This window comes from Callospermophilus lateralis, chromosome 6, assembly GCF_048772815.1.
Source record: "Callospermophilus lateralis isolate mCalLat2 chromosome 6, mCalLat2.hap1, whole genome shotgun sequence".
NCBI lineage: Eukaryota > Metazoa > Chordata > Mammalia > Rodentia > Sciuridae > Callospermophilus > Callospermophilus lateralis.
In genome coordinates, this window is record NC_135310.1 from 102,984,980 (window position 1) to 103,011,070 (window position 26,091).

Consider the following 26,091-nt stretch of genomic DNA (forward strand, 5'->3'; position numbering starts at 1 on the left):
GAACAATTTTTAAATCCCTTAGGTGGCCTGGGTCAGAGTTATCTTCTACTTGCAAACTTAACCTAAGACTAACAATGTTGCCCAACTGCCGGGTTTCTGTTCTCGCGACTAAAAGGTTCAGGGGTCACTCTAGTTAAACTGGGCTAACTGGGCTGCACAAAATAACCACACAAGAGACACAAATACCTTTTTCTTTGGGGTTGCTGTGATGGCTCCTCTAACCTTAAGGGTCCGAAGAAAGAGAGAGAGAGGGAGAGCAGGAGCTGACCCCTTTTATTGAGGAGAAGCTATTCAAATGAGGCAAGGGGTCAGGTTTCAGGGGGCTGAGTCTATCTTCATGATGTCCACTGTCAGCAGGTTGACTGACACCTGGGTAGGCCACACCCAAGGGCACAGTAAGAGAAGGGGACACACACAAGGCACTTCCATGGAAGATTCTATCCTAAACAGGGCAAGGGGTTATATTACAAAGGAACAGGTGAGCATAGCTTCACCTAAGGGGCTGTAGCAAGACACACCCATTTCTCTGACTGAGCGCCTCAGCACCCAGCTGGGGAGTGTAACTCAGTCACCGGTAGGTTAGCCTCCCACACCCAACTTTGTGAATCAAAAATAAGTCATTTTTTAAAGCCAACTAAGATCAAGTGAAGCAAAAGGGTTGTTTAGATTTTGCCATAGTGACAGTTTTATTCGCTCACACACATTTAGGGAAACCCAGACACTGCCATCATGGCAGGGAAACCCATTCTTCACTACTTTGATGGACGGGGCAGAATGGAGTCCATCCGATGGCTCTTGGCTGCAGCTGGTGAAGAGGTAAGTTCTGGGTCAAGTCATTTTAAGTTGGATCTAATATTCACTGTTATTAGATACTTTTCTCACATAAGCTAGGTGATGTTTCTTACTGGTTACCATGTCATGAGTTGTGCTTTAAACAAAACTGCCAATTTTAAGAGATTCTCAGACATAACCAAATACATTGTCAGTACTCTCATCAAAGAGGATAAACATTAATGTAAAAAAATATATCACAATTTGTGGAAGTTTTCTGGATTTGTGTTTAAACAAACTGTAGAACATAATTTCTAAAACTTATAAAAATTAGAAATATGATCATTGATTGAATATTGATGATAGTAAATTATTATTAATGTTTTTGGTGAGATAACATGTGATAGTAATTTTTAAACATAGTTCCTATATTTTAGAGAAACTAATTGAACTATTTAAGAATGAAACACAGTCTTGTGTCCTGAACAATGAAGACACAGCCTGAGAATCCTGGCATTGGACAATTTTGTTGTGCAAACATTATAGTGTGTACCAACAGAAAACCAGAGGATGTAGTCTACTATATTGTGGGCTATATTGTGTGGCCTGTTGTTGGTAAGTCACATACCTGTATGCCATGATACTGCACCGAATACTGTAGGCAATTGTAACACAATGATAAGCATCTGTATATTGAAACCAAAAACATGCACAGTAAAAGTATGGCATAAAATATGAAAAACAGGACACCTAATTTCAGTACTCTACCAGGCCTAGAGTTTACAAGGTCTGGCAATTCCTCCAAGTGAGTCCGTGAGCAGGTATTGAGTCAAAGTGAAGGCCCAGGTCACTACTTAATGCTGTAATTTGGACTTGAAAAGTTCATAAAGGCCCATGTTTTAAAGGTGTGTTCCTAGTCTGAGGAACCACTGGAAAGTAGTGGAATTATTTGAGGTGGGGCCTAGTGAGAGGAGTTATGTCCTGGGGGCTTGCTTTTGAGGGGATACTGGGAATGCAGCCCCTGTGTCTCTCTTGATTTCCTCTCATCCAAGAGGTGAGTGGTTTGCTCCCTCATGATTTGCCTGCGCCGATTTTCTGTCTTGTCACCAAGCAACAGGGCCAAATGACCAGGGACCAAAATCTCTGAAACAGTGGTAAGCAAAAAAACCTGTTCCTCTTAAAAGTTGATTATGTTAGGTATTTCTTAAAATAATGAAAAGCTGATTTAGTACAATGCACAATTTATGAATCTGCACACAGGCTGTACTCAGTTTATTAAAATGTTTTCCTTCCTCAATAATAAATTAACCTCAGTTTACTGAAAAATTTTTATTTGACAATCTTTTAAATTTTTTAACCTTTTGACTCTTTAATAATAACACTTAAAATTCAGACAGATTGTGCAGGTGTATAAAGTATTTTTATTCCTTATTCTCTAAGCTTTTTCCATTTTTATTTTTTATTTAATTTTATTTTAAAAGATTCTTCTGTTACAAGTTAAGAAGCAAACACAGCTTCAGAATTAACAATATCACTGTCTTCTACCTCCCCATGGTGTTCCACTGGAAGGTTTTGGGGGCAGTAACAGGCATGGTCCTGTCTCCTCCCATGGTCACAGTGCCTTCTTCCTGTCTAGCTACTAAGGACATTTCTGAAGCTTCTCCTGAGGAGGCATCACTGTGCAGAAATATGTGCATGGGGGATTGCTTGGTTTCCTTTTTTCATTATATATATTTGCTTGGAAGCAGATAATGTACCATGAAAAGTCCTGTCTATTAATGAAACTTAGTCATTCATTTGAAGGTTATGTTTTCAATTTTTTTAAAAAAATGGTTTTTAATATAGGCTATTCTCAGTGATCACAACTTTTTTTGTCGTTTTCACAGTGCTGGGGACTGAACTCAGGGCAGTGTGTAAGACAGGCAAGTGCTCTACCACTGAGCGCTATGCTGCAGTCCTCATGTTTTCAGTATTTTGATGGAACTTATGGAGGTCTACAAAGACTTCTACAAAAATGCTTCACTGAGTTTTCTTAGGGATTCTTCCTTTTCTTCTCCTTTAGTTTTCTATTCCCTAGCCTCTTCTTCAACTATGTATTCACCAGTCAATGGGAAATTTTCAGTTCCTTTATAGTCTAATGGCACCATCTTTGTGTACCTAATCAGTGATTGACTGAAACTTTATTATGAGGCACCTGACTGTGTATGAAATCTGGGGTGAGACTTCCTTTAAACTATTACCAGAGAAGAAGAGTGGGTGGGCACCTAGATGAAAGTCTGTTGATACCAGTTGAAAATTGTTGAAATTGGTGAGGGATAAAGGAGCAACAATATACTCAATTGTTTATTTTTATGCATGTCAGAAATTCCCGATAAAAAATATCTAAATTCTACCACATAAGAAAATGAATGCAATTATACTGAAAATACACACCACAATTGTGAGGTGGGCAGGAGGGAGGAGACAGTAACAAACTGCCTATTAACCATGGAACTCGTCATACAACATAATTGTGTGGGCACCTATAAAGAACCAGGTTATGTAGTAGGTCCTGGGGATACACAGTGAACTAGACAGATGAGGTCCCTGCCCTCGAGCAGCCCACACATCTGTAATGGATGGGATCAAGCATTTTTCAGGTTGTGACACATGCATTTTTCCTGATAGATGCAGTATAAATTTCCAGATAGCCTTGATCAGATTCTTCCATGTATATGTCCAGTGTCAAAAATCTTACCTCCTTCATATCACACATAGACAAGAGTGATTCAAGCTGACAAGCATGCAAGGCGATTGAGTGAACTAATCAGGACTGATTTATCTTTTCTGCTTTTCAGTTTGAAGAGAAATTCATGAAAACTCGAGAAGACTTGGAAAAGTTAAGAAAAGGTAAGAACACATATCTTAATGTCTCTTAAGAGGGCTCCTAGTGGAAGATTGAAAAATCAGACAGTACTCATGTATTCGTGAGGATGTCAGTGCTGACAGAGGAGAGGTAAAGAGTGGTTAAAATGTAAGACCTGGCTACTCTCTGGGGACTAAAAATAAGGGAGGCCTTTGTGAATCCTTGCTAAGGAACAATCTCAGGGCCCCTTGCGTGCCCTCTTCTTGTCTTTTATATGCTGAATGCAATTGGCTCCTGACCAGTTGCAGGCTCCCCACATTTTTCTAAAATAGCCCTGAAGATGGGCTAAATGCACAAATATTCAAGGACACACAATGTGTATGAATGGATGGGAAATTAGAACAGCTGTGAGATACAAGGCTAAAAGTAAAGCAATTGAATAAATAAAAGAAGAAACAAAAACTAAAAATAAATTGGTGGGTTACTTGAAAATTTACCAAGCAATATTTTTTCCCCTTTGCATCTTCAGTCATTTTCACAACTGTTCTACTTTGTGAACAGGTCTGACCCACAGACATTTCATTCTGTTTGTTTTCTCCTTCCACAAGATGGGAGTTTGATGTTCCAGCAGGTGCCCATGGTGGAGATCGACGGGATGAAGCTGGTGCAGACCAGAGCCATTCTCAACTACATTGCTGCCAAACACAACCTCTATGGGAAGGACATAAAGGAGAGAGCCCTGTATGGTATATTTTCTATTTTAAATCAACAGATAACATGGGAAGGATTTAGGTCCTTCCTTAAGTGGGATAAACCATGGCTGGGGGATCATGAACAGCACCAGGCTGACTCTGGGCATATTGCATAGTTTCTTTAGTATGAATGTGTAGAACACTCATATCCACAGTGATAGAATGTAGATTAGTAGCTTCTGAGATCAGTTTGGGAGAGTGCTGTGGAGATGCAGGAAGAGTAAGCATGGAGTAGATTCAGGGCAGTGTCATGTAGAGAGAATGCGGTTCATGGAGTTTTGCAAATCCTGAGGAACTATGAATTCAGGAAGATGGTGGAATCCTGATTCCATTTGCTTAGCTTTAGAGGTTAAACTCTATGCAATAGCTTGGGACAGGGGAAGGATTTGAGTGTCTAGACTTGAAACCCTGTGAAGGAAATATCTGAAGCACCTGATTTTCCATTTCCAGAAAATACAAAACTGACAGGCAGGAACCTAAGCTACCCTCTTCTTCTACAGATGGGTCAACTTGATGAGGGCTGGTGGAGTCTGGTGTCAAGACATGAAGGTGATGCAGAGCATTTCATGTAGACTTGAAGAAGCCCACTGACTCAGCACTGGAGTTTAGGTCTCCTCCCTCCTTGGCTGGAACTGCTTTATTGAAAATAAAATCTTATTTGGAACTGTGGAAAGTTCCTCAAAAAGTTAAAGAGTTACCAATAACCCAGCAATTTCAGTACTGGGAATATACCACACCCTGAGTGGTATTTGTACACAAATGATCATAGCTCATTATTCATAATCCCATGAAGTGGAAATAAACTAAACATGCAGTGGATGAATGGATGAAGGAAGGTTCTCTAGTCATACTGGAATAGTATTTGTTGTGCAAAGAGATGAATTACCAATGCATGTGGCAACATGGGTGGACCTTGACAACATTATGTCACATAGAAGAAATCAGACTTAGGAGGCCACATATTATATGGTTTATCTAGCATGAATGTGCAGAACACTCATATGCACAGGGACGGAAAGTAGATTAGTGGTTTTGGAGCTGGTAGCAGAGGTGGTATACATGTTTTTGTAATCCATCCAGCATGGTAAAAATGTTGTGGAACTGGAAAGTGTTAGTATTTGCAGATTTCTGTGAGTGTACTAAAAAATTCACTGAATAGTAGACTTCAACTGAGTGACAATTATGGTGTGTATATTTGTCAATAAAACTGCTTTTTAAAAAGAATTTTGGAAAGCCTATTTGAAGCAAAAGAAATGAGGCTCTCCTATACTATACACATACTATAACTATATAAAGAATTGCACCAAATCTTGGGTGGGGACCTTAAGAAATGAAATCATGATCAGCATTGGCAACAGTACATGGAAAAGGTTAGGGAACATGATTTATGAGAAATAATTGGGAGCACGTGATTTCTAACATTGAATATGGAAATGATCCTGTGCTATATGATAGGAAGAGCAAGGCAAAGGGACTTGTCTGAGAGGCTGGGCCAGGGGCTCTGTCTTGAGTTTACCTATGCACAGAGAGCATAGCCTATATGTATTAGCAGTGTTTCCAGACACCACATTCTCTAAAGACCTTAATTTGAATGTCCCAGTGTACTCTTTGAAATCGTGTGTGGTCAGGTGTATAACAAAAATTTAGACATGTCTTCCCTGTAGGTTGCTCTAAGAAATAAATGTTAATCTATAAATAAAACCCATAAGATTTTAACTGGATTTTGAAGGGAACCTACTGGAAGTGAATTATTTTGCTATTGTATGATGTTCTCTATTTTCTTGGATTTCTTTTTTTAAATTGATTTTTAAAAAAACAAATGATGGTGTAATGCATTACAATTCTTGTTTCTTGTATACAGCACAATTTTTCATATCTCTGTTTGTATATAAAGTATATTGACACCAATTTGTGTCTTCATACATGTACTTTGGATAATGATGTCTATCACATTCCACCATCCTTGCTAATCCCCTGCCCCCTTCCTTTCCCTCCCTCCCCTCTTCCCTATCTAGAATTCATCTATTCTTCCCATGCTCCCCCTCCCTACTCCACTATGAGTCAGCCTCCTTATATCAGAGAAAACATTCAGCATTTGCTTTTTGGGGATTGGATAACTTCACTTAGCATTATCTTCTCCAACGCCATCCAGTTACCTGCAAATGCCATGATTTAAATCTCTTTTATTGCTGAGTAAAATTCCATTGTGTATATATGCCACATTTTTTTTAATTCATTCATCCACTGAAGGGCATCTAGGTTGGTTCCACAGTTTGGCTATTGTGAATTGTGCTGCTATTAACATAGATGTGGCTGTGTCCCTTTAGTATGCTGTTTTTAAGTCTTTGGGGTATGAACCGAGGGGAGGGATAGCTGGGTCAAATGCTGGTTCCATTCCCAGTTTTCTGTTTTCTTGGATTTCAAAACTATAAAGTCTGGGACAGAAGGCATTTGACAGAGTACTTTTTTTTTTTTGCTTTCAGAATTGATATGTATTCAGAAGGTATGGCAGATTTGAATGAATTGATTATTTATTACCCATCCTTTGCACCTGGAGACAAAGATGGAAGACTTACAGAAATCAAAGAGAAAGCGAGAAACCGTTATTTTCCTGCCTTTGAGAAGGTAAGTGGAAGCTGTTTTACCTTCAGGGCACTTTCTAAACTGAAGGCTGATGGGATGAAGCTGGGGCAGCCCAGAGCCCTTCTCAACTATGTTGTCACCAAATACAACCTCTATGGGAAAGACATAAAGAAAAGAACAGTGTTTCATGTATTCTTACATCAACATGGGAAGGATTTAGGTTATAGCTTGAGTGAGAAGGACCAGGGTAGGGGTCAGAATCAGGCTGGCACAAACAAGAGCTTTCTCTTTATCTGGGAAAGGCTTGCCTATTGATGGGAGAATCCAGTGGAAACAAGGGAAGAGTCACATAGAACAGGATGCAGCACAGTGATAGAGTTTAGAGGGTGTCTCAGAGTCTAGAGAGCATTTTAGTCCTAACAGGTTATCTTAGCACTTAGGACTGCTATGTGAACAATGCCATAGACTGGAAGGTTAAACATTATACATATATTTCTCATAGTTCTGGAGGCTCAGAAGTTACAGATCAAGGACCTGATGGATTGGTGTCAAGAAAGCCTTGCTTCTTGGTCCATGAATGGCTGACGTTGGGCTATGTTCTCCTATGGTAGATGGGTCTAAGGTCTCATTATATGAGCAGTAGTGCCATTCCTGAGAACTCTTTTCACAGGACCTAATTATGTCCCAAAGGCCCCACCTAACAAGATTGGGATCACAACTTATGAGTTTGGGGGACTCAGATATTCTTTCCTTAACAGAAGCAGGAGAAAAACAGTATCTGGGATTCCTTAAACATTGACCTTCACTTCCAGAGGGCCTTCTTGCATACTGATTTAGAACTCTGGCACTCAGGCATTGTGTGAAGATAGACTGGGAGAAAGGATTGCACTAGTGATACCAAGTTGAAATTTTAATTACTGGGAATCAAACTAGAATTCTCTATGTACAGAATTCATAGTACAGAATTAGCCCTTGGGCAGTGGGGAGTTTTGAATACACTGGAGGTAAAACTAAAAGAGTGCTCTAAATTATAGCATAAATTTGATGTTGTGTTTTGTTCTTGTACCAAGCAATTGTTCACACTTCTCTATGTATACTTAATCTGATAGGGTGGTTGACAAAATATTTTGTTTAATTAGTTGTGCCATGTGGTTTTTCTTTATGCTTCCTCACTTCAATATTGCTGAGATGTTTAAACAAATTTCACATATTACTCCAAAATTTCTTTTGTGAAAATGTTAATACATTCATAGAAATTAAAAGAAAGTTTAAAGAACCCATAAGTACACACCTCTGAGATAGCAGAATTTACATCTTATGATGTCCACTTTATCATGTGCCCATCTCTCCACTCCTATCTTGCTGGTCAAACATATTACTTTTACAATGCATTTCATACTAAGATGCAGATGTCAGTGCAGTTCACGCCTAGATAATGCAGCATGCAGATTGCAATGTACTGTTCAAAGCCAATGTCACAAAAGATATGACGATTGAAGTTTGTTTTATATCCTACACACATAACCAGCAAATTAAGAAATCAAATAAGAGGAAAAACAGAGATACTGAAATGATATACTTATAGGGAAAAGTGCTTATTAAAGTGGAGACACTGGGGCTGGGGGTTGTAACTCAGTGGAAGTTTGCTTGACTAGCATGTATGAGGCACTGGGATGGATTCTCAGCACCACATATGAATATATACAAAATAAAGGTCCATCAACAACTAAAAAATATATTTTTTAAAAAAAGTGAAGACTGGAGAGAAAGAGAGAGCAGAAGAGAGAAGAACATCCTGAAATTACCTGCTGTGCCATTTAGAGTATAGGGCTCATGGAAAGGCAGCACAGCAGATGTCACGCCCTTGGCATGTGTGGAAGACATAGGTCATGGTAAAGGGTGTGAACAATGCAAGAATGTATGAAGGAGAATGAAAGGATCATGCTGGATTTCACAGAGGAGAGAGCAGAGCCCCACTTCTCACTCTCCCTTGTGAGTCAGGGACCTGGAGAAAGACCTGCAGCTCCACATGGCCCAGGAGGCAGCAGCTGGGGAGAGTTGGGCTGACAGGCTCAGGGACAAGCTGGGGCTCAGTCTGGCTATGTGTGTTCATGACTTGACTCCTCCCATTCTGCAGGTGTTAAAGAGCCATGGGCAAGACTACCTGGTTGGCAACAGGCTGAGCAAGGCTGACGTTCACCTCACTGAACTTCTCTACCACACAGAAGAGCTGGACTCCACTGTTCTGGCCAACTTCCCTCTACTGAAGGTGCTCTCTCTCAAGTCCTAATAGAGGCCCACACCTCCCATCATGAATCTAACATCTAAACACTGGGGCTGGTGGTGTTCTGACTTCTCTCCATCTCTAGGCTTCACCCTCCCTGCCCTGGACTCCAGAAAGGTCTTCTAGGCTCTGATTCTGTGGAATGAAAAGAATCTTTCTATGCAAGGACATTTAAGGTGGATGCTACTCTAAGAAGTATATTTAGTTTGGAGAATAAGTGCAACCAAATGCCAGCTTTCTCTTCCCAGCCCCTATTCCATTTGGGTTCTGACCATGACTTCCTTGGGAATCCCCTGGTCCCATGTATGCCCTTGTCTTTCCAGGCTGAGCAAGTCTCCTTCCATTTGGTTTCCTTCCTCCCCCTCAGGTTCCCAGCCTCAGACATTATACTTCACTCTGCAAACCCCCAACCCCCCAAAATCCCATCTTTATCTCTCAGTGTGATAATTTGTAGTGACTGCCACCTGGATTTGCTGGTCCATTTCTATCATCGTTTCTAACTCAGTTTTACCATATCTTCTTTTCACTCTGTTTGAGTGATTCTTTTATTCATATGTGACAGGCACATGTCACATATTTTTTTCTTATATCATATAGTAGCAATGAATCTACAGGATTAAAGTGTAAGGCACATGAGAAGAATGCTGGAATGGAAAACAGTTTTAAAGAGAAGTTGGGGAAATTGTTATTGAGCTTTATTTTCTAGCTCTTATTATTATTATTATTTTTTTCTCATTTGTTGTGTTTCCGAGACAGCATCCTGTGTTGGTGGAAGGATTCAGACTTCCCGGTTGTGTTAATGGGTATTGGTTTGGGCTCCACTCTGAGGCTTGTTCTTCTGCATTGCAGGCCCTAAGAACCAGAGTCAGCAACCTGCCCACAGTGAAGAAGTTTCTGCAGCCTGGCAGCCAAAGGAAACCCTTTGATGATGAAAATCGTGTGGAAGCAGGAAAGAAGGTTTTCAGTTAAATGAGGCAGACATGGAGATATAGCACATACAATACTGGGCTTTATCCAAAAGATGATCTTGATTACTAATAGGCTAACAAAGTTTTCCAAAATTTAAGTTAGAAATAAGGTATGAAGACTTCTTTGCAATATAGTACATTTGGTTTTAGTGAGGTTTATAACCATGATCACTTCCTGGATATCTCTTTAAATTTGAATAGAATGAGAAAGTTTCTTAGGCTTGATCTATTAAGAAAAATTGTCTTATATCATCTGTCATGAACTATCTCAAAGAAAATTAAATAGAAATTTTCATATGACACTCTGCTTAGACAAAAATATTCTTTTTTGTTTTGTGTTTTGCTACCTTTCTCACCAAATCACATAAAAACAAATGTATAAAGAACCATTTTCTTTCAACTTTTTTCCTGTTAGTTATTCAATGTATATTTATCCAACATGAAATATTCTGTGTTCTTGGAGCCAGATAATCAATGATGAAAAAATACCTGATACATTCTCTACACTCATGGCAATGGATCTAGTGAGAGAAACAAACAAAAAAACAGATAAACCTAATCTAAAATCATACGCAGCATGTGTATCACTTTCCTAAGGCTGCTACAAGAAATTCCTACAAACCTGCTATGGTTTTAAATAACGGAAATTCATTCCCCTACAGTTCTGGAGCTAAGTTGGAAGTCCAGGTATGAGCCGTGCCCTGGTCTCTCTGAAGGCTTTATGGAAGGCTCTTTCTTAGCCTCTCCCTAGTATCTGACAGGTGCTGGCCATTCTGGGAGTTTTTCAGTTTTTTGTCACAACAGTCTAATCTCCTCTTTCATGGTCACAGGACATTCTCCCTGTATGTGTTGTCTGTCCAAACTGCCCTCTTCTTATGAGGATACCACCAGATGGATGAAGAGCCACCCTATTCCAGGGTGACCTCACCTGTATTCTTTCTGCAGAAACCCTTTTTCCGGATGAGGTCACACTGACAGTAGTCAAGGGTAGGACTTAAACATAGCTCTCTCAGAGGACAGATTTTCTCCTACAACACCATGCTCAGAGAGTTAGTGTTGGGAGGGCACCATCAGTAGACATCTGCTGGGATCTGTGGGTGAGATAGGTTTCTCAAGGAGGGGAGTCATATCTGAGGTGAGATGAGCAGGAGGGACAATCAGTATACATGGGTGGCACCAGCACTGGGCAGCAGGGGTAGAATCCAGGCAGAGGTCAGCACAGTCAGTGGCCAAGAAGAGGCCAAGCACCAAGTATTTGAGGAAAGAGAACACAGCTGCTCTCAGGGGAGCATTGGAGCATAAGCAGGAACAAGTGACCCTGAGGGGACATCAGGGAACAGGGCTCAGAGTTTGGAGGAAAGACTTGGAGACCATAGAAACAAGTTAGATTTTGTCTTGAGCAAAACAAAAAGTCATAAAGTAAACCCACACGCCTTATCTTGCCAAAATGACATGAAATCACATTTAGAAACTGTTCTTTAAAGTAATTCAGAAAAATGACATTCTCCCCACTGGGAGTCTCTTATCCATGTTGAAAGATAAGTTTAGGCACATTAAATTTTTAACAGGTTTATTTCAGGAGACAGAATTTCATGTATCTGGCATTAACAAACCAGAAAGATCAGGTCACCACCCAGATGGTGTGAGAAGAAAATGATAAGGGAATAAAGGAAACAAATAAGGGAAATATTTGTTTGGTTAAAATGGAAAGTCACTGGTTAGATGTCAGCCAGCAGTTTCTGATGAGATGAGCTTTAGTTAATATTTCCTGAGCACATGGCCTTCCTGAAGAGTCGAGTTTCAGTTTATATATATAAGACTTAGGGACCTGAGTTCTCTGATCCTAGTGACCTCCAATTAACTATTCTAAACACCACATAATATCGGGTAGCCTGGGGGCTTACTCCATTCAAGGAATCAAGCAGCTCAGAAACAATACCTGAAAATCTGAATGGTCCTCTGCTGCCCTTTGCACACACTGCCCCTGCTGTCTCAGAGACTCCCTGATGTGAGGTTTGGTCAAAAGCTGGCCACCATTTTCCTACCCGAGCAGCAGCATTCACATGCCCTACAGGAAGGGAAGGAAGAGGAGGTCTCCCTCAGGTCTGGAATCTCAAAATACAGATGGAGATAATTAGTCATTTGTCCTCTGTCAAGCCTATGGGATCCTAGGAGTTGAATTTTCTGGCTTAGTTCCAGCTAGCCATTTTCATAGTGTTAGCTTCCCCACAGATGGTTGTGGTAGGGCAGAGGGTGACCTGGGACTCATTTTTTTTTTTTTTTTTGTCTATTCAATGTTAGGTAAACTGAGCCCAACCAAGATGTTCCTTCCTAGATAGCTTCCCAAAGGGTTTCCAATTCCCTTTGCACATTTACCTGCTTCCTATCACCTGGAGACTCCTTAGAAAATTAGGGGGGGGGCGGTTCCGTTAAAATCCCTTTCAACAGTATACTCTCAATCTGCCTTGAGAACAGAAACATGTATTTTGCATTGTGATACACATGAGACTTTGGGGATCTGAGGCAAATTTTTTTCACCTTGAATCTGGAATGTCCATCCAAAGACTACATTTGAAGGACTGTTCTTCAGTCTGGCACTATCGAAAGGTAGTGAAAATCTTTAAGAGGGGCATTTTTACCTGCCTGAATGTGTGACTCTGAAGAGGATTGTGGGGAGCTGGTCTCTTCCCCCTCCCTCCACCCTGCCTTAGCTCTTTTTTTATTCCTGGCCAACATGATTTGAGCAGTTTTCCTCTGAAACATGTTCTTGCCAGCCATGATATACTGGCCCACCACAGGAACAAAAACAAAGGAGCCAAATGAACCCTGAGTGCAAGGCCTGAACTGTGAGCCAAAATAAAACTTTCCTCTTTAAAGATGATTATCTCAGGTCCTTTATTATGGAAAGGGAAGCTGACTAACATGCTCTAGAACAAGATTTTTTAACTCATCAATCCAGAACTCCTTAGCTTATGACATACATTTAGAATTTCTTTTTATCCTGGAGTGAATTTCCTACGATTTATCTCATTGCTCTTGGTGCTAGGAATACAAGATTGAGGAATGCATAATAAACCACAATGAAAAAACTTTGCATAAAAGGAATTACAAATCAATATGTCACATTAGGCTAAGGAGGGTCCCTGCAAGAAGCCAAAGAACCAGTCCAAAAGAGTGGCTGAAGCCAGACATGGTGGTACACACCAGTAATCCCGGTACTTAGGAGGCTAAAGCAGGAGGGTCACAAGTTCAGGGTCACAATGGGCAACTTCATGAGACCATGTCTCAAAATAAAAAGTTAAAAATGAGTTGGGGTATAGCTTTGTGATAGAGCAGCCCTGGGTTCAGTTCTCAGTAAAAAAGGAAAAATAGAAGAGCAGAGAGGCACTGAAGAAAGTTGAATGAAATACGTATTTATAAATATAAGTATAGGATTAAGATCCCTCAAGTGGGGACTGGAGAACTCTGAAGCTGGCAACAGTAAGAAGACTCTACCACCCCATCCCTCAATGAGAAGTGCAGAAATGACAAGGTCCTAGTATAGGGACCTAGGAACACACTGAGAATCACACCTCCAAGATGGGCCACCTCCCAGAGCCTGATGGCCTTCAGAGAGGAAGGTACCACTGTCAAATTAAACAGCCCAGAATGCAGGGACAGTTTATGAAATCACAATATGACTCAAAATTGGACAATGACTAATGACCGATTTGTTCCACAGCTTTATCCATCTTTATCTGACACATCATTTATATTAGTTAGAAAATAAGAAGAAATACATTTTTAAGATAGCAGACTTATATATTGTCTGACACATCACTTATATTAGTTAGAAAATTAGAAGAAATATATTTTTAATTAAGACACACATGCAGACTTATATATGGTCTTTATCATAACAGATGTTAAATATTTTTAATGTTTCTCCTGGTAGTCTGTGATATAAAAATGTAAAGAAATCAACATTTTTTTTTAAATATTTACTTTCTAGTTGGACACAATATCATCTTTATTTTATTTATTTATTTTTATGTGTACTGAGGTTAGAACCAAGGGCTTCACACATGCTAGGTGAGCGCTCTACTGCTGAGCCACAACCCCAGCCCAACATTTGGTTTTTTAATCCACCATTTTCAAAGAGAGGCTGTATGTGTGTATTTTTGAGGTAAATGTGGATGTCAACTTATCTGACTGAACTAGGGGGATTAATTCAAGATGGGAGGAATTGTGTATGTTCAGTTTTCCAAAATATTCTTGAAGAACACATGTGTATTCGCAGTGTACTACCAACTAGAGCTACTTAGATGGGGCAGGATGAATCAGCACAATTTTAATCTTTGTAGAGTTTGATACATTAGGGCCTTTAAAGTATCTTACACAATCTTTTTTCACCTTTCCTCTAAACTCCATAGTTGTTTGACTCTATCTGTTCTTGGGAACCTTCAGTACAGTTGCAAGGGTCGAAGTCAACAAGACAACAAAGGAGGATGACTAATAGAAAATTGTTCAGACTTTAATCACAGAAATTGGTAGACTCTTCTTGAGGATTATATTTCTTCTAAATGATACCTACCTGATTTCATTCCTTATTTTACTTATTATTTACTGATTACCCATTGTGTTCCCCAAATTGCTTTAGGCATAGAGGCTATCATAAAAAAACAAAGCTTGAATGAGAGAAAGAAGCTAACATGTGATGATCCAGGCTAAGACAACCCCAGGCAGAAGGAAGATGAAGGCAGGGAACTTGGTCAGGAACAACTTTGGTGTGTTTCAGGAAGGAAGGAAGGAAGGAAGGAAGGAAGGAAGGAAGGAAGGAAGGAAGGGAGGGAGGGAGGGAGGGAGGAAGGAAGGAAGGAAGGAAGGAAGGAAAAGTGTTATGGGGTCCTGGGGAAGAAGTACTGAAAGATGAGGTCAGAGAGGTGGGCATGAGTGTGCTAGCCATCTATTGCTGCAGAGATTGCCACCAAGTTTAGTGGCTTAATGCAACAAGCATTTATTATGCTCACAGTTTTTAAAAATATTTTTTTTAAATTGTAGATGGACAGAATACCTTTATTATTTATTTATTTATTTTTATGTGGTGCTAAGGATCGAACCCAGATCCTCACACATGCGAGGCGAACGCTCTGCTGCTGAGCCACAACCTGAGCCCTATACTCACAATTTGTGAATGGAAGTTAGGAATCTGGGAGCAACTTAGTGGGGGATTCAGCATCAGGGTGTCTCAGGATGTTGCAGTCAGTTTACCTTCAGGTACTGTCGTCACCTGAAGGATTAATTGTTGGTGGTCCACTTCAGACATGGCCCCCTCACTAAGTTCCCCCCTGAAAGGTGGCAACAGATCTCAGTTCCTTGATATGTCTGCTCTTCTTTAGGGCTCTTGGCTGTCCTTGTGACACTAATGTCACAAGAGAGAGCAAGACAGAAACTAAAAGGTCTCTGGAACCTAACATTGGAGGCCAAACTCTGTAAGATGGTGACAGACTGAGGAGATGGCCTGTGGGGAGGGCAGTAGGGAGGAGAAGGGAAGCTGAGTGGGGCCATCAAGGAGGCTGAGGAGGATGTGAGGGTGGGTCCAGGGGACTCAGGACAGACAGCATGGCCTCATGAATCCAGGAGAGGAGTGTGAGCACTGAAGAGGGAAGACTGAATTGGGAACTTGGACCCTGGTGATCTGGACAGGTCAGAGGTGGCCTGACTAAAGTGGGTGGAGGAGAAGTGAGAAGTGAGGAAATGGAGACTGTGGCTACAGAAAACCTTTCCCAGAAGTTCTGCTCCCAAAGAGGGCAGAGGTACGGGACAGTGGGCTCTGTCTGTGATGTGGACGGGGGGAAGTCAAAAGGCTGGACTCAGTTTCTTCTGTGGAAAGTCTCCTGAGAACTGTGGAGGCTCTGTACCTAGGACTGCAGTCCTTCCTGCCCCAGGGAGGTCACTCTGTGCTGGACAGTGCACCCTCTGGTGCTCAGTCATGGAGTGACAGTTACAAGGCCTTGCAGTGGCCTGGGCAATGAGTTTTATGCAAGATAGAGATCACTTTCTTACCAAATTTAAATTTGTGTTGGAATACACTGCCAAAAAGCAACTAAAAATTGCATCAGCAAAGGCTGAGGTGGAAAGTCCTCCTCACCTGCCCTTAACACTTTCTGGTGTCTTCCACCTCCTCTTCTCATTCCCGGTTCTCTTCTCCTTCCTCCCTTGGCTCCTCTTTGCTCCCTTTTCTACTGTCCATTTCCTTCAGTCTGTACTGATGCAGCTCCAAGCCCAGGAACATCAAGGACTGCTGTGAGAACCTGGGAGAGAGGCGTGGAGCGGCTTCTCCCTCAGAGTCTGCAGATGGGCACAAAATTGCTGTCACCTTTGTTTCAGATATCTGACCTCTAGAAAATGTGAGAAAATGTTTTTGTACAGTTTAGGCCATGCAGCTTGTGAGAGTTTGTTACAATGTCCACAGGAAAGGGTTAAAAGAAAACCTGAGACCATTTACATTGAACAGTTATTTCCAGAAACAGAAGTGATCTAGACTCTGGCAGCAGCCCATAACAAAGATGAGCACAATGCCCTCCCCCATGTACAGGTTTTATTTATAAACAGAGAAAATGAAGTGACCTACAGAAACAACCCAATTGGCTGCAGTTGGCCTTTGCCTTATAAGGTACAATGCAGTGGTGAATTTGCCTCATAGGGACACGGTCTGATTGGTTGGAAGCCTGTGATTGTCTGAAGCCTAACTGCTGCGAGTGACTGAGACTCAGATCCTTGGTTGAATCTGACAAAAATTAGAGGACCTGCTAGAAGTACTTAATTATTTAAAATTCTAGAAAATTGTGACAAAAAATATATCAGTAGTATAGCACGGTGCAGGATGAATCGATTTCAAAATGGCATGAGGAGGACTGGGGATTTGGCTCAGTAATAAAGCAATTGCCTAGTGTGTGTGGGACACTGGGTTCTGTTCTCAGCACCACATATAAAAACAAATAAATGAGTCAAGGTCCATTAACAACTACAAAAAAATTTTTTAAAAGGCATGTGGACTTGAATATGTTCAGGTCTTGAGTGTGGTAATGAGTTCATGGGTGTAATCCAATTGTACTCTTACATTATGTGCACTTTATTGTAAGTCAATTATATTCCCGAATCTGACAATAAAAATAACAAAGGCAAATGAAAAACTGCAGATTTAAAATGTATACAGTTATTCTATAGTATATTCCTCTGCTCTCCATCCTTCTTGGCTACCTCTGTCTTCTCTGACATGTTTTCTTTTACTAATAGACAGGGTTATCTCTGTACTGTCCTAACCCTCTTGGCCACATTCATCCCCACTCCTCAGAATAAACTCACAAACACTGCAAAACAAATCAGAAAAAAACAATCTCCATCTCTGGTCGGTATTTCCTTTGACTATTTTCTTCCTAATTTTAGTTCCAAAATTCAATTAATCTATACTCCTTTCCCTGTCTGAATATTGAACTTTCAGTTTTTAACCACTAACTATGGGTTAGTCAGCTCTTCCTTGCTATGACCAAGGTACCTGACAAAAACAACTTAGAGAAGAAAGGATTTATTTTGGCTCATGGTTTCAGAGGATTCAGTCTATGTTCAGCAGCTTTGTTGCTCTGGGCCTGAGGTGAGGCAGAACATCACAGTGGAAGGGAACGGTGGAGGAAAGTTGCTCAGCCCAGGGCAGCTGAGGAGCAGAGAGGGTGAAAGGAACTGAGAGAAGATGAGCCCTTCCAGGCACACCACTGGCTACCTGCTTCCTCTGCCAGGTCCCATTTCCCAGTCAGTAGTCCATGCAGCCATGGATGGAATAATCCCAGAGCTTTCATGGTTCAATGATTTCCCCAACGTCCACCTCTGAACACAGGAGACTTTGGGGGATATTCCAGGCCCAATACACAAGAAAATCATTGCCAAGCTAGTTCTGTTAGTTCTCTTCTGGTAAACCCAAACCCGTCTCTCTTCCCATTAGCAACTTTCTCCCAGAGCCTCCAGCTTTCCTCAGTTCAGGGCTCATGTCTTCATGTGGCCCTCTTCTTATTTAGTGATTCATCTACCTTCTTTGTCAACATGATGGCACACTAATCCACCTAATCCTGCCTCATTTCACAAGGTCAGAACTTTCACAAAATAAATAACAAGTTCCCAAACACAGCCCTCCCTCCCCAGAGCACAGCCTTGTGTTGAAAGCTGTGAGGAGTTTCCAGAGTCTGACACCAGGTAGCAGAGGCACCACTGGGCAGGGCAGCTTGGGTCACCTTCCAGGATGGCACCCCCAGTGTTCCCCTCTGGTGATGCTCCTTTCCTTCTTCTCTTAGATTCCCTCCCAGCACATCTCTCCAGTCTGTGTCAGTGTCTCTTCCTCATGACACCTTCACTGGTCAACTCTACCCACCCTGGACCTCCCAGCAAGGGGCCCTTCCAGACATGGTGCTCCTTCCCATTCTGTGTTCCTCTCTTCCAGTGATCCTTTTGTCAGGTTACCACTGGGAAGCTGTTGTGCAGGGAGGGGAATTTCATGGAGAAACATCCCCCACACTGCAGGAGGGAGGCTATTGTGCACTGTAGGGGCAGCCTGGCCCCAGGCTCCTGGGATGTGCATGCACTGTTCTCTACTATTTTGCTGCTCTTCCTCAAGTCCCATCCAGGCTTCCTTCTTTGGATCCGCTCTTATTCCAGTGTTATTGTAAGGAAACGAAAATTGAAGAAGATAGCATCAAAATTTGGGGGCCATCTTCACCTCAATATGTCCAGTGACCTTACTTTACAGATGAATGCACTGGGGTCCAGAAAGGTTAAGATTTATCCTTGGATCCTCTATGTGATCAAGTGTGGAGAGAGCCTAAAGCCAGTTCGTCTGAATTGTAGGAATTTATTCATGATGCAGGAAATTGTTTTTGAGTCTTAATCTATGTTTTGTTGCATTGGTGCAGGGTACAATGGTCAAAGAGATGGACAATGTGTATTCCTTTGAACCTCATGGAATACACTTTTTAGTGAAAAGAGACAGAAAAGGAAGGAAGGAAGAAAGGAAGCTGGGTGGATAGCAAGGAAGGAATAAGGAAAGGAAGGTGATTAAATATCACAATAATTAGAGCCTTTGATCAGAATGTGAAGAATTTTAAATAGGGACAATGATAGAGTACTTGAGGATCAAGGACAAGTGAGAGCTCTGCATAGATAGTGAGGAAACCCCTCTGAGGAAGCAAACTTGAGACATAAAAAGTGAGAAGAAAACCAAGTGATTCAAATGCCTTCATCTTCTTTAATCCTCACCGCAACCCTTTATGATAGATAATACAACTGCAAACATACAAAGAAGTGAAACCAGAATTTTGGCTAAAAATGGGTATAGACTAATTCCTCCCCATTATATCAGAATTCTACTATTTAAGCACTTTTTTTTTGAGGGGAAGGAATTCTCAGTTACAAGACAAGGGCAGTGGAGAAAGCAGAATTTATGTCCATCTTGTAAGGAACCCAGGCAATAGGGTGATGTCAATTATAGCAGAAGCATCTTTCTAGTGGATGCTTCTGATGGTAATTGGCCCCAGTGTCCACCAGGTAATAAGACACATAAGATTATACTCTGATAACAAAAGGAGAAAGTGAAGAAATAGACATCTTTTCAGACCAAAGCATCATCTAAAACTTTTATTCCCTCATCTCCAGTGACATCCACTCCTGAATCAGGACCAGACCATGGACATAGGTGGGCACACAAATGGCTGAGTTTGGTTTCTGAAGGTGAAAAAACTACAAAATGAGCAGATTATCATGTGTCTCATGTTCTTTTCTTGCTGGATTTAATGTACATTTACAGATGGCTATAATCAAACTCTTCTATATGTGACAACCTCAGAAATCTTACCTTATTCATACCAGGTAGAGAGTTGCTCAAGTTTAAAAACCTGTAATGCTCTGGAATGAACAAGAAATAATTTTCTGTTCCTACTCCCAGTTGTAAGACAAATTTATAGAAACTCCAGAAAAAAATGAGAAAGTTAAAAAATGGAGAGAGCTAAATGTCTATGATGAGGGTCTCTTGTAGATGTCATAAGTGGATATTTGAATACCAGGTAATGCCAATGTGTTGATAGGGTGTAGGTGGAGACTGTGGAGAGAAATTTGTACCATGGAAGGGCTGGGAGTCCTTCAGCAGATATGGCAACACTTCCAATGGTGAAAGGGCTAGACATCTCTGAGTATTCACTAAGAAACCATCCTCAGGGCCCAGAGAGTGTCCTCTCCTTGCTCTCTCACACTGGCTGCACCAGAATGAGCTGCCATCAACTCAGGATCCCACACTGTCCTCCCATCCAGGTGCACATAGGGACATGCATCACAAGAGGAGAGCAGAATGAGCCATGGAATTACCTTCAGCTGTTTCTTCTATGGCTTAGGACAAGGTGAGGTCTTCCCAGTACTGCAAGCTTGAGAGACCACAGAAGGAAACCACTAGATAGAACCTACCTTCAGAGTCCTAAGCATCTTGAGATTTACTTCGGGAACTTCCTACCTGAAATGGCCTTTGGTTGGTGGCCCTGTTGCAGTTACTCCCCACTTTGTCCCAAAACATTCATGAAAATTATCAACACAGAAATTGGATCTGGAGGGAGAATAAATATATTGAAATAACAACATATGAAAATACAACATAAACATACGAACATTTGTTTATATTTATTTCATAAACATATGCAATAACAACCACCAAAAATAATAAAATAAAACACAAGAAAGATTAATAATAAAAAGAAGGAGTACTGGAAAGTGAAAACAAAAAGTGATTGGACTTGAAAGGTTACAAAGCTTACAGGTCTTTCTCCCTTTACCTCTTCGGTTCTTTGACCAAATGTCATTTCAACCTTAAGGAGTAAGACCCATAGACAGTTCACTCTCCTTTTTCTTCTTCCAAAAGATGGGAGTTTGAAGTCCCAGCAGGTGCCCTCAGGAGAGACTGAGGGGATGAAGCTGGTACAGCAGAGCCACTCTCAACTACACTGCCACCAGATCCAACCTCTAAGGAAAAGACATAAGGGAGAGCGCCCTGCATGGTACATTTTTTGCTTTTATATTAACAGATAACACAGGAAGATTTAGGTCTTTCCTAAGGCCCACGGCTGGGGATCATGGCCAGCAGCAGACTTGGGCATATATACTGAACTAAAGTACATCAGAGCCTCCTGAGAATGAGAACAGAGATTTGGAGTGAAATTAGGAAAAATTTGGATTAAAAAAAATTTGTGGATAAAGAAAATAGGTTTGTGTGTGTGTGTGTGTGTGTGTGTGTGTAGATGAGAAGGTCTGGGAAACAAAAGATCTAAAGGAATTGATTCTCAAGTTTTAAAAATTTTTTAAATGCTGCAAAGAAACAGAAGTTCCCAGGTCATTATAAGGACTGACCCATTTAACAAGGATGAGCAAATATCCATGAGACAGGGGTTACCTGAAGCATTTGACAAGGACTGTAGCACCCAGACTGATTTGACACCACCAAAATAACATCTGTCCTTCCTGTTATGACAAAGCTACATGACTGATAAAATCTTGTATGAAACTGTATTTCCTAAAACAGTTAAATATAGAGTTAGCAATGAATGAAGCAGCAACTCCACTGCTAGAGTAATAGAAAGATGTTGCCAGTAATTCTTGTACAGAAATATTCATAGAAGGATTATTCACCATTTTTTTAAAAGTGGAAAGAGTCTAAATGCCCAACAATGGGCAAATGGATGAAGAAAATATGCCCTAGCCATACAGTGGAATATTATTTGGCCTTGAAAATTAGTGAAGTTTTGATTCATGCTACAATTGGTTGAGCCTTAAAATTTTATCTTACATGAATAAAACCAGATACAAAAGCCACAGATTATCTGATTACATCAGTATGAAATGTCCAGAACATTCACATCCATAGAGACAGATATTAGATTAGTGGTTACCAAAGACTAGAGGGAGATGGGGATTGGAAGTAACTGCAACAAAGCCTATGCATTTCTTCTCAATGTGGTATAAATACTCCTGAAGTAGAGAATGGTGGTGGTTTCAGAATATGTGCATTACTAAAATTCACAAAATTTGTATATATTTAGAAGTGACATTATGGTCTGTTAATTATATCTCAGTAAAGATGTTATTTAATAAAACTATCATAGGAAATTCAGTTTGTAACAAAGGAAGAAAAAACTCACCCGTAATATATATTCTTTGGACCTTTATAAAGTATTATTCACTGTAATTCCCAGCAGCTCGGGAGGCTGAGGCAAGAGGATCGCAGCAACTTAGTGAGGCCCTTAGCAAGACCCTAATCCACTTGGCAAAACCCTGTCTCAAAATAAAAAATAAAAAGGGATGAGGATATGGCTTAGTAGTTATGCGTCCCTGTGTTTAATCCCTGATAAAGAAAGGAGTGGTGGGGTGAGGGAGAGAGAGAGAGAAAAAAGAAGGAGGAGGAGGAGGAGGAGGAGGAGGAGGAGAAAGAAGGAAGGAAGGAAGGAAGGAAGGAAGGAAGGAAGGAAGGAAGGAAGGAAGGAAGGAAGGAAGGAAGGAAGGAAGGAGAAAGAATGAATGAACATAGGAGAATCCTTGGACTGCAAACATAGCCTGTTTTGGGTAACACTGTAGAATTGGTTGTGGATCCTCCATGCTAAGTGGGGTATAGTTGGGAGAACTGGTAATACTGGGTCTACCAAAGGGCATAGGAGGTATAACAGGATGAGAAAGGGATGGAGACACAACAAATATGAAATGGTGGTGCCAAGGACTTGGGATTATTTAGGAGCCAGATCTTTAGCCATGTGAATCACACTTAGTCTGTGCACAGAACACCACAACAGAGAGCAAACCCTAGAGATTGCATCACTGTTTGCTAGTAGTGATTCAAACAATGCCTATCACAGCTGTGGTGCTGAGGATCACACATGCTCTCTACATCTGGATTTGGCTATGCATATAATAAAAATTTTTGTGCTGTATCATCTCAATGGATTTCTAAGGATTAAATGCATAAATATAAGAAAAATTAGCATGCAATAAAGGTGAATCCCCTTTTTAAATTGTGAAACTCAAGACAGGAAGCTTTTAAGCATTCAGGGTTTTGTTTTTGTTTCTGTCTTTCAAGATTGGCATATATGCAGAAAGTGTGGCTGATTTGAGTGGAATGATTATTCATCTCCTAATAGGGTCATCTGATCAAAAAGATGCCAAGTTCTCACTTTGATTACAGAGGAAACCACAATTTCTTATTTCCTTTCTCTTGAAAAAGTAAATAAAGCTGTTAACCATTTTAGACCTGTCAGTAAAAGGATAGTAGAAAAATAATGCCTGCTCATTCTTGGGACACTGACCTCTTCTGACCAGCCTTCTTGAATACAGAATCTTGACTCTCAAGGAAAATTATAAAAATAACCTGTGAAGAAAAAGGTGGGCTACAATATAATTTTTCATCAGCTTTCTAGACCCCAATCTAGAGTTCTGCGTTTGACTGAATTTCTTGGTCATAATAAGAACACAGGATATGGAAGTGTGTGAGAGCTACACTAGACATTAAAGCAGATCTTTCAAAACACCATTTTGATTCTAGTGGGAAAGAATGAGAACAATACTGTTCAAAACCATGTGTGTAGAGACGTGAGAGCAGCGGACCATCAGAGATTGCAGAGTTTCAGGGATGGGTGAGAAGTATCTAAATAGGGATGGTGCCAGTAGGAGAGAGGGGATGAGATAGATGAAGAGATGCTAAGAAAAAATAATTTACAAAAAGTGGGGACATGGCTCTCAGACTTTGAGAATAGACACAAAAATAAGGAACTAAAGTCCTTTAATTACATACATAGGACCTATTTTCAGATAGATTTCCTTTGTGGTAAAGGAGAACATTTTAAGATGAAAGCTTCCTGAACTTAAGCTAAATAAAGTCATGAGCCAAAACTTATCATAAGATATGTAGGAGGCTGGGGCTGTAGCACACTTGCCTGGCATATGTGAGGCACTGGGTTCAATTATCAGCACTCCATATAAATAAATAAAACGAAAGTCTATCAACAACTAAAAAAATTTTAAAAAGATATATAGGAAACTAACAAATAAATTAGGACTAACACCTTCACATCCATTTTTACAAAGCATTAGATTATTCCTTCATTCATTCAGCAAAAACTAATTTACTGCTTACTCTGGCCTTTGAAAGGAATGAAATATGTAAAGGTAACTAGATCCTTAAATTCACTCTCCAGACCCTTGTGCTGAGTGTTTAGGGCACATCACATGATGACAAGCTCTCTAGACAGTCAAAGCCTCATGATAACATAAATTAAGAAAGCAAATTTGCCAAGGTACTCTATTTTTGTGCCAAATAGCTCTTCATGGTTTCCTAGGTATAGTTTGCAAGGATGTTTGCCAAAAGATTTTAATGTGGTTTATCCTTAGGAGATGATGCCATGTGGGTTTTCCCTTTTATTATTTATGATTTTCATAACACTTTAAACTATAAAATGTTTAATAAATATTACATATTTTCCCAATATTTCATTGTGCAAATTTCACACATCCAGAAAATTTGAAAGAAATGCTTGACCTATAGATACCCACCACAGAGATGGAAAAATTGATAATTAATTGTGTTGGTTTTACCTTATGTGCCCATCTTTCCACCACTCTCTCCTCAATCGAATGTATTTTCTTTCACACTTTTCAAAGTAAGTTGTAGAAACAGTGCATCAGACACTGAAATGTCTCCTCATGGGAGAAGTGTGCAGCCATGAAGGTGGTCACTACCCAAAGGAGACTGGAGAGAGAGGGGAAGAAGATGAAAGAGGAGAAGGAGGAGGAAGAGGAGGGTAAAGGGGGTGGGGAGGGGAAAGTGGAGGGGGAGGGGACAGGAAGGGGGAAGGGAAGAAGAAGAAAGAAGAACATCCTGAAATTTCCTGAGTGCTCCCTTTTAAAGTGTGTGGCAGATGGAGACATGGTGTTGCCCATAGCAAGTTAGTGAGACCCTGCCTCAAAATAAAAAATTTAAAAGGGCTGGGGTAAGGCTCAGTGGTACTGGGTTAAATGCCCAGTACCCCTAAAAAGTCAAATACTAGAGAAGAAGATAGATGATGTGGCCTGTTTGATCTTGCCCAGGAACTCTCCTGTATTATCTGTGACATAGTCTGTCACAGAGTCAAGAGTGACAGTCTCAGGTATGTACAGGAAAAAAAGTTCTTTGTGTTTTTTGATACTTTTCTGAGTAAAGGGATGATGAAATTTTCTTTTCATTTGGAACCATTTTATTCATGATAATGAAATGCTTTTTTTTTTTTTTTTTTTCCTTACATGCATCTGAAGAACTCTAGGTCTACTATGGATTCTTTAATGTTGTTTTTAAGAGATGGGAAAATAACAAAGAACAGAACAGAGCCATTCTCTGTTCCAGGTCACCTTTTGTCCCTTCCAATGTCTCTACACCTGGCATCTCCTCATCTGGGCTTTGAGAACTCCTCACACATCCCCACACCTTCTGCCTGACTCTCTGTGTTCACTTAGTCACATCTACAAATATATTTATTCTTGTCACTCAACTGCCTTTTGTGGACCTTGCTTGGGTTTTAGTGCGAATAATCCAACTTTAAAGAAATTCTATGGAACAACTGGAGAAATCTGAATGCTAAATAGTTGCTGAATTTAAGGAATTATAAATTTTTGGCATGGTTAAAAAATGTGATTATGTTTAGTAAACAGTCTTGAAGTATTAGACATAAATGCCAGCATATGCAAAGTGATATAGTATCTGTCATTTGTTTCAGAATAATCCCAGGCTAGCAGGGCAGAATGTGGGAAAGATTGTATCAGTTTCTTGTGGCTTCCATCATAGATTACTATAAACTGCATGATTTGAAA

The 26,091-nt window shown here is 40.5% G+C and overlaps 1 protein-coding gene across 1 annotated transcript in view; it reads left to right on the forward strand.

Annotated features, from left to right (window-relative positions):
- The window catches only part of LOC143401308 (glutathione S-transferase alpha-3-like), a 50,847-nt gene extending 40,633 nt beyond the window's left edge, over positions 1 to 10,214 (forward strand). The window contains exons 2-7 of the mRNA XM_076858600.2: positions 709 to 816; positions 3,609 to 3,660; positions 4,225 to 4,357; positions 6,852 to 6,993; positions 9,089 to 9,220; positions 10,085 to 10,214. Coding sequence (XP_076714715.1) covers positions 730 to 816; positions 3,609 to 3,660; positions 4,225 to 4,357; positions 6,852 to 6,993; positions 9,089 to 9,220; positions 10,085 to 10,204 — 666 coding nt within the window. The 5' untranslated portion in view covers positions 709 to 729 and the 3' untranslated portion in view covers positions 10,205 to 10,214. The remainder of the gene's footprint in view (positions 1 to 708; positions 817 to 3,608; positions 3,661 to 4,224; positions 4,358 to 6,851; positions 6,994 to 9,088; positions 9,221 to 10,084) is intronic.
- The last annotated feature ends 15,877 nt before the right edge of the window (positions 10,215 to 26,091 follow it).